The 15,864-nt window shown below is 37.5% G+C and overlaps 1 protein-coding gene across 2 annotated transcripts in view; it reads left to right on the top strand.

Moving 5' to 3' along the window:
• Positions 1 to 15,864, top strand: part of nectin3b (nectin cell adhesion molecule 3b) — a 112,321-nt gene that overhangs the window by 62,353 nt on the left and 34,104 nt on the right. The window contains 2 exon segments of one of the 2 annotated variants that reach the window (NM_001014304.1): positions 422 to 573; positions 5,350 to 6,453. In NM_001014304.1, coding sequence (NP_001014326.1) covers positions 422 to 573; positions 5,350 to 6,059 — 862 coding nt within the window. In that variant the 3' untranslated portion in view covers positions 6,060 to 6,453. 2 annotated transcript variants of the gene reach the window in all.

The raw sequence follows: 15,864 nt of genomic DNA, 5'->3' as shown, positions 1-15,864 counted from the left end.
GCTCTTAAAGCTACAGCTATAGGTTTAGCAGTGGCAGCCATGGGAGTGCAACAATTTCTGTGCAATAAATGGCTGACCTCAGCACAGTTTTTACAGTTTTGTTTACAATTTCTGGTTTACTTGTTAAAAAAAAAGGTGTGAAAGGGAACTGCACCAAAATGAATATTAAAAAATAATAATAATAATCAAATGGTAGATCAGACCAATGCAAGTTAATGGACTTTGAACTAATGGACTTTTCTGGTATGGATGCACCCTAAATCAAATGGTCTTTAAGATCATAAGAAATTGGTTTTCAGTGAAACCTTCAAATTATTTTGTAAATCTGTACTGCTCCTGGCTTTGTCCGCAGTGCCTAGACAAACCTAAGGTCTTGATGATTGAAAACATTGTGATTTAAAGGTTTGTTTGTGTGTTTTAGGCTAGATGGAGAGATGCCAAATGGAGCAGAGAGGGTGAATAACACTTTGGTGTTCACGAGACCCCTGCAGAAGAATGACTCTGGGGTTTACAGGTGTGAGGTGGCAAATGACATCGGACTGCACAGTCGAGATATAAGAATACGCATTCAGGGTGAGTGATTTGACATCTTACCAGTGTATACCAGTTTGTAATTGGAGAAACAATGGTAAGACAAACAATTGTTTAAAGCACTTAAAGCTTTATCAATACACCGAAGGTTTTTTTTTTAGTCTGTATGCTTGCATGAACTCTTGACTTCTTAAATGAAGCAATGAAAATGCTGTACATGAACTTGTAAAAGGAAAAGAATCCCCTGAGAATATTTAATTTTTATTTGCTAATTTCCAACCTGTATGCTTTTATAGGAAGGTGAGAGTGAGCAAATTCATTTTTGGGTGAACCATTACTTCAAGCCTCACAGATGTTTGATGTTTTCTTTTCTATAACCCACTCATCTCATCGCGCGCATGGATCTGATCCATTTTTATAAGACACAAGCTCGTAATCATTTTTCTAAACCTGAAGCATTTGCCTGAGAGGCATTGGCTCTTTATTTAAATCTATTTTAAGCTCAGCTTTAAACTTTCTGATGCATTATTATGGAGTTTGAGTCCAACATTATTTTATTGACCTATGAGACGAGTATCGGCTGTCAGACTTCATGATGTTTGTCTTACAAAATACTTGTGACCATTAAACATTTCAATCCTGCTGTTTAATTAGTTAATGTGCTAGTCACTCATTACTTCCTCTCTTTTCACTTACTCTCCCTCTATCTCCTCTCTCTGCTGCTCTTTCTTCCTCCCTTGTGCACACTTACATCTTTGAGACTGTCACGCAGTTATACAAGGCTAGAATAGAGCGGAAGCAACCTTGAATGAAAGATGTCCTAGATTCATGAAACATTCACTAGCTTTTCAACATCATTAATTATGTATATTTTTTTTTACATTTTTTTTAATGCTCTCCCCTTGAGAAAGATTCAGCGTCTGCATGCATGAAGCTGTGCGTTTCTGCATTGTGTGTGTTCTATCAAAGTTGTCTGCCTTTTGTCTTCTAAGACTCTCTTTGTGTCATTTGTTTGAGTCGTGATGTTTCTTCTGGAATGCCTACTGCTACTGTTTCCTTATTGACAGAGTGGCTGTGGGTGTGAAAGTGTGTGCGTCTGCTGTTAGTTGCTGATCTCTGTGCATGAGTACGGGTGGCCAGTACCTGTCCTGCATGTTAAACACCCTGCCGTTACCTGTGTGGTCACCAATCACCCATCAAATACACACCATCTCACACCCGCCAGACAGACCAATCACACTCCGGTTTAAATGATTCTTAAGATGTATGGACAGGCATGGGGCACCACATACTTTACATGAATTGTGATAAATCTGGAATTTATGGTCACACAAAGAAGGAAGTTTGAGAAGGGAAGGGATTTCCATGACCTCTCTTTATGTCCTGTTCTCCCATCTGTACATTGACATGCTGAGGCAAGACGCTGTACTGTTTATTGATTGAAATAAATTATTCTTCAACTCACTGGGTAAAATGGAATAAATTAAAACAAATTGACATTATCCATGTCCTTGTAGACTAAGGGCATAGTTCAAAGAGAAATTACATTCCTGACAGTGTTTACTTATTGTTACTTTGTTGCAAACTTGCATACTTTTGTGTCTCAAAGATATCCATGCTGGTCTTTTCTATATTACTGTGGTTCATGTCCAGGAATGCACTAAATAAGAATTGTACAATATTAGATCCACTAGTATTAAGAGCAGTATAAATAGGGATGTCCTGATCAGTCTTTTTTTCCCTCAAGTCAGAGTCATTTGATTTTGAGTATCTACCGATACTGAAACTTGATCTAAAACTTCTATAATGCATAAAAAAGAATAAAGAAGAGAGAAGAAACAGAGCCAGGTTTCACCTTATTTTAATATTCAACAACCCTGTTAACAAACGGAGCACTTCAGTAGGTAGCTTGAACACTCGAGTTATAATTAAATTCTTCACTTTTGGACTTCAGTGCAACAGTAAATATATATAAAAAAAAATTGAATATGAAAACAAATAGCACTTAGACTGAAAATACCCGACAGGCATTTTGCCGGCATTTAACCAATAGCGTCGCTGCAACAAAGTGATGTCATGCCGCATGCGTTGCTGTTTCTGTGTGAAGTCTAACTCTGTGCCACCGCATAAGTATAAATGTGTTAAAAAATAATGACAATATATGAACCTACACTGGTCTCACAGTTCAGTTTGGTTACAATTCATCACCTTAAAATAAGGTTCTGTCTGCGTTCTGAATGATTTTGAGATATTGAGCTTCAAAGTTTTTGCATTCCATAGCAAACAGTATGTGTGTAACACTTGCTTTTTAAATTAAAAAGTTTTAATGTAAACAACTTATTTTAAAAAATCCCATAATGAAAATAAGTTGTCATTAAATAAAAATGTCAATAACTAAATTTTGACAATGTCGGGTAGAACCTTATAATTATTAGGTCCCGAATTATCATGCCATCAATTTGGTTCAATTTGATCTCTCATCGCAGTACATTGATGTTGCTTTCCATACACTATTTTATATTTTACTTCACAGCACAGTTCTTGTATTAAAATGGATAATTTTAAAATGCATTTTATATGTATTTGTAATATAGTATTGTCCTTTTAATAGACGCAGTCAGATTTATGAACTGCACCTTTAATTTTACCAGCTTAAAGAATGTTTTTTTTTTTTTTTATGCATTAAACAAAACTCAGGTACAAGCACAGAACAACATGAGCACATAAAGCAAATAAACGTAAAAATTCTCACTTGCTTTTTGAGCGTTGTCAAGTGAGTTGTTAAATGCCTGTGATTGGTCACTCAACAAAGTGCTGTGATTTGGCTCTTACGTGCTGTCACCGATAAGTGACAGACAAATGGCAGCGGTGATCACGACTGATCCATGATAGACGCGATGGTGAAAACTCACTCTGCACTAATGCACTCGTGTCTCGATCCACAAGTATCACTGTGCAGCCAAGAGGAGAGGAAACGTCACGCCAGCAGGTCGAAGGGGCCACAGTGAGGGAGAGAGAAATTGAGGTTACTGTCATTTTCTCCATGCAAGTAAAATAGGGGCTTCTGCTGTAACTTCAGTGTCAGTGAATGACTACAGCAAACACACGCAGTGAATTGTGCAGTTTTATTATTCGGTCTTCTCCCTCAACATAGTATTCTACCGCAATATAGCGCATCTGAGAAAAATGCCGTCAGTACATAATAACGATTATGATCCATTACTGAACCAATACCGCATTGCCCGCATCTGCATACATATATTTGAGTCCTGATCAGGAGGTAACGTCTGATTCCAATTCTGAAACCGCGTGATCAGGACCTATTTTCAATCATTGTTGGCTAAAATATGTAAATCATTATCCAAGTGTCTTGTTTCCCCTCATTCAAAGTCCTCAACTAATCATTTAAAACTATTGTACTAAAACCTAAATATTCAAAACAGTTATTTGTACACTGATTTAATTTAGAGTTGTGTATCAAAATAGAAAAGAGCTGTTTAAGTACATTCAATTTTGCTTTCTCTGCTCCACTCAAATAACTAATCACATTCAGGTTTAGAAAAGGGCCTTTAGAGTGGCCCTATGTCCACTAAATTGCAGTGGGGCCCCACCCAGGCCCTAGTGAAAACTGATTTTGGGTAAACTATTCCAGTGTTTTAAACAATACAATAAAAGTTTGGGCTGGGAAATACCATGGGAGTGTCAAGTATTTCAGAAGCTTTTTTTCCCCATTTCAAAAACAATGAAAGGGAAGTTTCCTTGTTTTGCCCTTTTATACATGCATACATATACATACATTCACTCACCAGACCCACAGTCGCATCCAAATGAACTTTGACTTTGCAGGAAACAATATGGTATAAGAATGCTTTGTGTATGCTATGTTTATCATTTATTCAAGAAAGGTTGAGCACATTATTTCCTGTTTTTACTGGAACATAAGAACCATATAACCATGAGAAGCTTGCAGCCCTGACTCCTGCGAGTGAACTCGCACTCTGCACTCAGTGCATGCACACAATTCACAGCCAGCGAAATAGCTCTCATTGCACCGGGAACAGGACACTCTGTAATGGGATAGTTTGACTTTCAGCTCCCTGTCTCTGAGAACGCTGCTTGCATAGTCCAGATGCATGGCCCAGAATGCGATGAAACGCTACACGCTGCACCCTAACACAATCAAGCGATCAATGCATGGTAATGGTGTTAAAGCAATCTCCTATCCTAGCACCAGTCCAGCCATGTTAGCAGTTAGGCTTAGCAGCCACCCTGGTCTCGGGTATTCTCGGTGTCCCTCCCTTCCCCCAGTAGCACGCACCCTTTCCCTGACCCCTTCCTTCCATTTCGTTTGTTCTCATCACTTAGCTATTTGGTCATCCGTACTCCCTCTCTCAGCTAACACAAATGTTGCTAATTAGGTTTCATTGTTGCAGACAACTGTACTTGGGTGTTAGCTGGAGACGTTAGTATGTAGCTTCTCGCGAATCCCCTTATCATAACAGTCCCAACTTTCCTTTCTCTTCCATGTTTTATTAGTTGTCTTTGCTCTGGAAAACAGTTTCATGTTTTGAAGCTTTTGGAAGATGCTTTCAATAAAAGATCTCCTTCAAAACCTGGTACTGTCTTGTCCACAGCAACAGAAGATAGTCCTGTTATTCATGCTTGATGTCATGCTAGAAGATGTTACAATCTTGGCAGATTCATATGACTGTTAATGAAAATACTGATGTAGTTGGCATTGACATTATCTACTTTTCTTTGTCTGTCCATCCCTTCCTCCTGAATCCCCTCCCTTGCCTCCTTCCTTCCCTCCATTAGATCCTCCCTCAACCACCACCATGCCCCCCACCACCCCAGTGCGCCTCCTAACTGCTGACATCTCTGCCACCGCACCTGGCAATAAGCAGCGAGCCCTCATCACCTCTCCAACCCTGGCGCCTCTGCACGAGGGGAGCCTAGGCACAATTGTGGGCGGGGCAGTGGGTGGAGCCCTCTTCCTGCTGTTGCTGCTCATTCTGGCTGGGGTTTATTACCAGCGTCAACGTCGGACTTTCCGCGGAGACTACTATACAAAGCAGTATCATGGCCCATCAGACATGCAGAAGGCTCCTCAGCCCCATGAGCTGCAGCAAGTCTACAGCAAGGGAAGTCCTGACACCAAGCTCAAATCCAACCAGGATAACGGCACCATCTACCCAGATAAGGATAGGGAAGAATGGGGGGATTTCGACCGAGAGCGATCACCCAACGGTCGCAGCAGAGCTCTGAGAGAAGCAGGTCAACTCAATCACCATAACCATCAGAACCATGAGCATGGCTTCCACAGCAATCATCACACTGGTCATCCGCATAGCTACAGTCCGGCCCATCACATCCAGAGGAGCTCGCTGCAGCCGCAGCCCCGCAGGTATCCTGCTCCTCAAGTCATGAGCAATGGCTCCCCCTACCTGCCGGAGGACTGCTACGACAATGAGTATGTCTCACACACAGATGGCTCAATGATCTCCCGGAGGGAGTGGTATGTCTGAGAAGAACAAGCAGAAAGAGACTGCATAGATACTTAAGAAATGCTTCAGACTGCAAAATGAAAGAAGGATGAACAGTTATGTAAAGAGAATTAGTAGAAAACGCACCTTTTCTAGTAGTTTATACCTACCAGTTTCTTTGTTTTTGTACATTAGCTTAATTGTTTGTTTGCTGTTCTTAGCTATGTGGTTTAAAGGATGTTTTGGGACCAAAAGTGGGTATCATTTTAATCTTCATTTGTTAGAAAGTGAAGTCATCTGCTGTGGTTCTGCTATAAACCACTTTATGGGTGATTTTACATGTTGGGTTTGTCTTGCCAAATCAATAGCCAGTTTTCTTTGCACAGTGAGACGTGCTGTGCGATTTTTATAAAAATTAAAAAAAAAAAAAAAAAAAGTAAAGTTGTACAAAAGAAAAGAGCCATTTGAAGAAATGTAATTTGTATTCAGACAACCTATCAATACGTGTTTTTGTGTGAGTTTTGATGAGTCACATCAACTTTCGGTGCTGTCATACTGATGGAGGCAGAAATTAGCTCCTGTCAACAGCCTGGCGGTTTCCATGGCAACATTTTTTTTTTTTTCTCTCCTGGCATTCAGAGTTGAAGTGCTGTAGGGAGGAGCGAGACTGGGAGGACCATGCCTGATTTGATGAAGCCCAATGGGGGAAAGCCAGACAGAATGATTGGCAAAATGGGGCGGCTGTAATTGTATCAATTCGGCTTGTATTTGCATACTGTGCTGCTGTATTAGCTCTGCATTTCTTTTGTTTGTGCCATCAAAAAATGTTTGCCACCGTGTGAATCTATCTGCATTAGAAGGTTGGACTGGCATTCATCAGAAACTACTGCCATTGTTCAACATGAAAGCTTGTCCCGTATTAATGTAGCTGTCTGGCTTGACTTGTCAGACTATCACTGCCCAGTGTTAACCTCCGACTGCATTCAGCAGCTGTCAAAAAATCACAAGTCCTGTGCTTGTCCTGTGTGTGTGTGTGAGTGCGTGCGTTTTTCTGTGTCCGTAATATATAAATCCAATCAGCTGGTGTTAACTGACAGTGTTTTGATGAATCGGCTCATTGCCTGTGCAATAGTGTTCAGATTTCTGGCCTCAGATCTCACACATTCTTACACATAATTTAACTCAGAAGACGATAGCCTAACACGCGTTATTGCTCATTACATTTTCGTGTTGGCTGGATTTAATAAGCTAGCAGATGCATATCGTTGAGTTCAGAGATATTGGAGATGATATTGTAGTGCCTTAAACTAAAGACTTGCCCTGCAAGCATTCATGTGCATGCAGAAGCTTTGAAGAAGCGAGTATCATTTTCGAAAGAGGTATGCCAAGTCGTTTTGAAGCATAAAATGGTCAGGTTAAGTCCTGAGAGCATCATTTTGTACTGTCCCTTGTTTTGTGTGCCATTTTGTATGATTTGCTTCTTGCAGATTTTCAGACAATAACATTGTTTTGCTCTCATTAAATGACGTGTGACGATTAAGTCACGGTTCACCTCAAAGAACTATATAATGTAAAATATCTGTGTACAGGTTTGGACAATGCGGATGAAAACAAAGTTATGTATATATGTTGGCAGAATCTTTTGTTTATTAGTTTGTTTAAATCTGTCATTTCTATAGGATGTCTGAGATCCATCAATGGAACGCACTAGAATGTGATGAATCACACGTACACTTCTCCAGATCATCATTTTCACTTGTGTTTTACATAAGAGCTACTGTAACAAAACAAAAAATAGCAAAGATTAAATGTATTTGCAATGTATAGATTATTTTGTAAAAAAAAAAAAAATCAACCTTTGGGATACATTTGTTTTGAAATAAAGCACCTTTTTTCTGTGACGTGTTTCTTTGTTTTATGAGTTGGCCTCTGATCTGTTTGGTGTTGGTTGAAGGGGTGAATGTTGAGGTTTTGGGCGTGACTGGTTGCTTCAGCTGCAGAAATGTTCCCCGCGGGGGTCTTTTCTACACTCCTGGAGGCCTCACGGGATGTTTTCTTCACGCCCACTTTTCCTTTGCTGTGGTTAAACTACTTCATCTCCAAAGATCCAGTCGTGCTCAGAGCCTTATGCATATTTTGTGGTAAAGCCTGTGGCTTAAAGCTTCCTGTGAATGGGGGCTAAACTTCCTCTCAGACTTACCTAGCATAGCCCTAAAGTGGGGGGATTATAGACTTGTTGATTCTTGTGTTTGCACTGCTGTTCTCTGGATCAGTGTGAGAGGAGATTGAGTGAACTAGGACTCTGTATTTGAGCGGTTTTCAATTCATGAGTCTATCATCCTGTCCAGTCAGCTGGTGGTGGGACAAGCTAGTAATTACAGTTGTCAAAAGTTCCACAATGACTCAATGTCAGAACTCTTTAAATGTACCCGTTTAATCCAATACTGAGGAAAAACAAGTACTGGATAAGCAGTGGATCTCAAACTTTTTTTTAGACCATGGACAATCTTACATATGTGCCAGTAAGACTCAGAGTGCCAAATGACATGCTATTTTATGTGTGCTGTACAAATTACTCTTGGTCTGTAACTTTATCTTGAAATAGCTTTTGTTGTATGGAGTATGCTTATTTTTGATTTAATGGCTGATATAATTATTTGTACTACTTTATGACTACACTACAATGTGATTTTTGAAGTTAAATGATTATTGGAAATCTTTTATTTTTTACAAGAGAAGACCGGTTTCGGTATATTTTATATCAACTTCATGATGAATTCATTTAGATTTTACCTTATTTGATGGGAGGTTTAAAGTACACCAAATTGCTTTTGTTATTCAATTTACAGTACACCATTCAAAGGTTTGGTGTCAGATTTTGTTTATTTTTATTTTATTTATTGTATTTTTTATTAATAAATTTGATAAATTGGCAGCAAATGGTTTTAGCCTATTTAAACAAAATAAAAAATATATAAAATTTATTCCAACTTTTCTTAAATCTTTTTTTCAATAATAGTACAGTATTGCAAATAAATATTTACATAAGGGCCAAGTCATTTGCTTTTAACATTGACTTTTAAAGAACTGCTGCTAAACGTATGCCATTCTGTAATCAAGTTAGGATCTATGTGAATATACAGCAGTTAATGTAAGCTTTAATTTTGAAGTTTTTTTTTTTTCTGTATTTTTGATCAAATAAGAGTGTCCTGGGAGAGAATAAGATGCTTCTTTCAAAAACATGCAAATTGACCTCAGACTTTTGAATGATAAAAATTTGGCTGGTTTGTTTTTACCCAAATTTTGAAGATTTTTAACCTTGGGTATTTGGGTTGAATTAACCCAGCATTTTTTGACAATATAATGTTCAAGTTAAAATTAGTGTTTTTTTTTTTTTTTCCTGTTTTGTTTGAATCAATGAATTAACCGTTTATATGTATTTGTAGAGTGACCGGGTGTTCTATTTTCCCAAAACATCAGTTCTGTATTAGTGTCCTTGTTACCGTTCATGTTTTGTGTCTTGTTTTTCTTTATATAAAAAAATATGTTAATTGCTGCGTGCTATAATTGTCATCTTGTCACACAGGAATTATGGATAACCATAATAAATGGTAGGAAGTCAAGAGCAATATTACCATTCAATCACATTTCATATTGAACAAGCAGCTGTTTAAGGCGAGCGCTATGTGCTATGACATCTAATTCCAATGTCAGTAATGGAGAGCACAAAGGTGAAGTTGGACACTAAAAAAAGTTTACTGGGCATGATTGAGAAAAAAAAAATGCTTCTAGAAACCAAAAAAAAAAAAAAAAAAGCAAGAACCATTATAAGGACCCAATCCAATTTTACAAAATGTACTCTTTTAAAGAATTGCTGAGTCTTAAGCACAGACTAACTTTGGTTATGTCATAAACTCGGCTGTGTCACATAACCATATCTTTACCAGAGGAAAGCTGTTCAGTATTCAAAACTCTAGCGAGAAGGATAAATGGAAAGCAACTTTTGCAGAATATATTTTATAAATAATATATCCATCCTGACTGCCTGTTCTGGATCCACTTAGAGAAATCTGATCACCCTTATGTATTTGTCAATTTTTATATCAGGAAATCACATTGTGAACAATTCAGATTCCTTCACAGACCATCAGTCTGGAATCAAAGCCTCCTCTTATGAACAAAAGTATTTTTATTCTCAACTATAACACCAAAATCCTCTTCTTAGAAAAGACAGTATACAGACACATTCATTCCTTCAGGTGTGTTAAGCCCAGGTTACTGTTTAATTCGCTAGAAAGGGATGTTGACCCACTGATAATAACAATGTCACTCATTATACGATTAGTCACCGTGTCACGGGTGAGGAGGTCACTGTTTGAATGCATCTTCAGAGGGACAGTGTCACCTACCAGCCCCCTATCTACCGACTCCTGTCAGGGCCTCTGATTGGTTATATTAGTCTGGTAGAATAGTTTTGTTTGCCACAGCCTCATTCCAGGCTGTTGGCACCATCCCCATGGCAACAGACTCTTTCTGGGCTTCTGATAGAGCTTGTTCTCCTTAGGGAAACCTGTGTCTCGCTCTCCGTCACTGAGGGGGAAAAGACAGACCACAGAGTGGATCGAAGGGCAAATTTCTTTATTTTTAATTCATTATTTTAAAAAGTGTGTTGACGTACTACCAATGAACAACTGTATTTTCGTTACCTAATGTTAATAGATGTGTGATAATTGTATTGTTCATTGTTAGTTCATGTTAAAAAAATTAATTATCTAACATAAATGATTACAACCTTATTGTAAAGTGTTGCCCTTAGTTTTATAGTGTCATATGAAAGTGTCAAAGTCATATGTTTGAAATTTAGAGACAAATTATTAACAGATGACCTTCACAGGCTTAACAGTGGCCTTCAGTCACATGATGTTTAATCAGTCAAACAATCAAACTTTATTAACATAGCACCTTATTACATGGAGGAGGTTGCCCAAAGTGCTTTACAGTATTAAAAACAATATTAAACATTAAAACACGTAAGATAGTAAAAAAAACAAGTCTCAATAAAACAGTATTTTGTACTACCGGTCGCTTAACCTGCAGTCTTTGAGTCCTAAAGCCTGGTTTATACTTTTGCGTCAAGTGATCGGCGTAACCCGCTGAACATGCAATGCGTGTTACCATGCATTTATCGTTCTGCGCACTATTTCTGTTGCTCTGCAATAACACTTCCTAAATGCTAGCTGGCAGTGAGATGTTTATGTTCCTCTGTGTCGAGTTTCTTTGCTCACATTGTTTTTTCTGAGCGCTACCTTAATGTACAAGTTTCTTAAACTTACTCATTTTGAGGCTGGAACTGGTGGACGTGCAATAACATTAATCATAAGGTAAACACAAAACAACAGTCTCCATCTGGAGCTCCTTCACAGGACTCCACACTTGTAAACATTCGCTGCATCGGGTTTGCGTGGCTCTCACCTATGCCCACACTGGTCAGGACTACCAAGCAGACCAATCACAGAGTTTGCGCTACACATCATTGCGATGTGTAGTTACATTTTTTGAGAAGTGTGCGTCAGCATTGCTGACAGTCACGGCAAGGGCTATGCATCCAAACATGCAGAAGAATAAATCAACCTTAATGCTCTAGTGATGTGAAGGGGATATTATACTGTCAGTGAGCGCCGTCTTTTCTTAAGCCAAGTTCCTAACTCTCTGTTGTCATTAAAAATTTCATGGCACTTTTCGTAAAAAGTAGGGGTGTAACCCTGATGTCCTGGCCAAATTCCCTCCATTGGCCCTTACCCATCTTGGCCTCTCGTTCCCATCCACCAAATTAGCTCCATTACGGTCTCTCCACTCCCCCTGTAGCTGGTGTGCCGTCACATCATCTAAGTGGATGCTGCATACTGGGGGTGGTGTGGATATAATATTTTTAGATTACGCTGGCTCAAATGTTTTGACTTTGGCAAGAAGGCGAAGCTGGAAAAAATATGCCTTGATCGCTGAATTAACCTGTTTATCAAATTTTAAACTACTGTCCAAACTCACTCCCAAAATTTTAACTTCGACATGGGGAGAAGTTAAAATAATTTGAGGGTAACTCTTTAGGCAGATTTGAGTTGCCCAACACAATCCATTCTGTTTTGTCTTCGTTAAGAGAAAGTTCTGTGATAGCCAAAGTTTGATGTCAACTAAACATCTGTACAGAGAATCTAGTGTACCTGAAGAGTCTGACGCAACAGGGAGATAGATTTAAACATTGTCAGCATACAGATGAAAGGAGACATTATGATTGACCCTAACGGTAGCATGTATAATGAAAATAAAACGGGGCCCAAAACAAAACCTTGTGGAACACCAGAAGTCAATGGAGCTGGAGAAGTGACGTTATCAGCCATAACTGTGAAACTACAACCAGTTAAAAAAGATCTAAACCAATCTAACACAGGCCCCTGTAGGCCAACCTGATGGGCCAAGCGAGACAGGAGGACTGAGTGGTTCAAAGTATCAAAAGCAGCGGTGTGAATGATAAAAACTAATAAAAGTTTTCTGTGGAATTGCCTGATTTAAAATGAGCAAATACTGTAGTGTCACACCAGAGGACACAGTTGTTGACAGCAACTAAAAGAGTCAGGTTTCTGTTTTTAGAAATGTATGAATGTGAAAAAAAATTATTGTGATTTGCTAAAATAGCCACTTGTTAAATTAAGCCTGAGGTATTTATTAACGTTTTTATGATTTTCTTTTTAATTTGTAAGAGTTGTAGTTTCTTAAACTATGCTTAAGACGATCATACCAGATTCGAGATTTGGCTCAAAAATGTAACAAGATATATGCACATGGAAGACAGAAATGTTTAACTATTTCCTGATTTTAAAAATGATGATACTAATTATATACATTTTTGTACCATACAGGTAAAAATTAGTACCTTTTGGGCACACTTTTCTACATTTTGTGGTTAATGTTTATACGCTTAATGCACTAAATGGTACACATTGGTACTTTTTTAGGTATTAATATGTATTTTTAAGGACCTGTTAGGAACATTAATGTACCTTTTCAAAAGGTACCGCCCCAGTGACTGATTTTGTATCTTGATTTCTGAGAGTGTATTTGATGATGCAGAAGCAACGTCACAACATTCCATATAAAGGCATACTTTTACATAAATACATAATATAAATTATTTAATGAATTCATAAATGTGATATAAATTTACCTTTCTTCCATTTGCCATAAGGCTTTAAAAGTTAAAAATTGCTGAAATGTTATAATGTACTTTTTTGTAGTATTAATATATTTCTAAAGATATGAAGCATGCTGAATTTTGTGTTAAAGCATGTGTTTATTTTAATTTTCTTCAGCATTTTTTGTGTGTGATTTTTGTTTTTATGTGTTTGTTGTGTCATCATTGGGCTGTGCAGTGCGTGGCATGGTTACCTCACAGCAAGATGGTCGTTAGTTAGAGCCTCGGCTGGGTCAGTTGGTGTTTTACTGTGGAGTTTGCATGTTCTCTCCGTGTTTGCGTGGGTTTCAGACAACCAAAATGAAGAAAGAACAGGCTGAATTCTGAGAACAAGAGAGGGATGTTGAGCAAAAAGGTGAAGACAAAGATGATCCAAAGTTAAGCAGCAGAAACACAAGGAAAATCTGTGTGGTAAAGGTGAACCATGCCTTTAAAAAAATCTGTGAAAGTCTGTTAAAGATGGTCAAAATGATAGATCACCGCCTTTTCTTTCTTTCTTTTTTCTCCCCCTCTTCCGAAGAGAATATTTCCTTTGGAAAATTTGTCATTTGCAACATTCTCCCTCTCGGATATCCATCTTTTATGACATATTTTTCCAGTAATACATCACAGTGGTCGTGAAATCGTTCCCTCAGTGGTAGGCTGTTATTAAATGTTCACTGCTCCATTTTACAGACTCTCACATTTATCAGACATAGAACACTGGAAAGCGTTACTGTACTTTATTATTTCGCAGTCACAGATGTACTAGGTTGCTATATTAACTGGCCTTCTGTTGGTTCTTTAGATGTTGTGTTAACCTCACTAAAATGAAAGTATATTTAAACAGAAGGATGCAAGCTTTTCTTTTTACTTCATGGTAAATTGTTATTCTAGGGTTTTAAAGATAAACTTTTCAGCTAAATGTGTTCATTAGCCATGCTTCTCTACAAACCCAAGGGGAAATTTATCAGCATGGCAGCAGTATTGGCATTAATCTTATAAGAATTGAAAGTGAGACGTTTAATTTCTTTTTCTTTTCTTTTTTCACAGTGTTTGATGGTTTTGTAATCGATCTGTTTAGAGTAGATTTTTAGATTAGGGCAGTTATTGCTTATAAAAATAAAAATAAAAACCTTTAGTGTATGTATTCATGCATGCATGACTGCTAAATGTGCATCAGTGTAAATAAATGAATATTTTATATTTCAAATCTAAGGAACGAATTCCGATAGGACAGTTAATAATGTTTACAAATTTGCTATTCATTTTCTCAACCTCATTTTATCCATGATTTAGTAGTTTGTTTGTTTGTTTGTTCATTTTTTTGTTTGTTTGTTTGTTTTTTGAGTATAATATTAATGATTTTTTTTTTCTTTTCTTGAAACTGTGGTCCTTGGTGATTTTAAAACATGGAAGAAGAAAGAAGAATAAACATACACCCAAATCAAAGTTAATACCCTTGGCTCCTGATAATACGTTAATGTCTTATAAATTGAAACTAAAGTCTTATTTAGATTAGTTAAACAATATGATCTTTAATCCACAACCTCTTCAGTTTGTTCCAATAAGAACTAAATGTATAATGGATTTTGAATTCCTGGCTTCAGTTACATTTCAATTAAGCTAGCAAATGGGATACAGATGGGATAATTTTTTTCATTTAAATTGAAAATCAAAAGTTACACCCTAACGTATAAAGTCAACTTTATTTCTGTAAAGGTGCAGTAGGTGATTGTCTTCAGAAACATTTGTTGTTGTGCTGGTTTAAAGTCTCTTTACATTCCAAAAGTAATGATTAAAATAAATGATCTAAATGTATTTTTTATGATTTTTTATACTCTGGGTAAGGCATAAGACTAAAAACATTTTGTCCAATTAAAATTTGGTTTGGCCGATAATTCCCGTAATTCTGATAAGGACCTCACACTGTCTGTAAACAAATGTAGATTTGTACATCTGCACACTCCGTTCACAGACTGATCTGCCGTTTATGTGTGCACATGCGTTCACATGCGCGAAAGAGAAAGTGACAGCAGTAAAAACAAATGCTGAATCAAAACATTTTAAAATCCCGAATCAATAGTGGACTGGCCGTAGCCAGGAGGGGTTTAGGTGGTTCGAGAGGCCCACCCCTTACAGACAAAGTTTCCTAAATTTGTTCCATACACAAGCTCATTTGTCCTATTTTGACTGCTATGCCATAATAAATTGTGAAAATAACCATCAAAGAAGGCTTTCCAAGCAGAATTCTATTTTGGCTGTTGCTTCAGCGTGTTTGCCTAATAAATGACAATAAGCTAGTTTTTAATTTAAAACTTGAGCAGCATCCTTTTCTCTAATGATATATAATGTTTTGAATTTGTATTTGAAAAATCACATACATCAAAAAGTGTGGTTGATGACCATCTGACAAGCTAATCCAGCAAAAATTAGTGCTTAAAAAGTACTTAAAGAGCCCCTATTATGGGTTTTTGAGAATGACCTTCCATGCAGTGTGTAACACAGCTAGTCAAGTGAAATATCCAGCTAAGGCTTAAATCTAAAAGTGCACAGTGTTTAAAACTATTGATTCATTTATAAAAGATTCGACTCATAGTGCTTCAAATAAATCGTCTGGAT

The sequence above is a fragment of the Danio rerio genome, chromosome 21, assembly GCF_049306965.1.
Source record: "Danio rerio strain Tuebingen ecotype United States chromosome 21, GRCz12tu, whole genome shotgun sequence".
Lineage (NCBI taxonomy): Eukaryota > Metazoa > Chordata > Actinopteri > Cypriniformes > Danionidae > Danio > Danio rerio.
The sequence above is the reverse complement of the archived record's forward strand: the minus strand, read 5'-3'. Positions and strand labels throughout refer to the sequence as shown.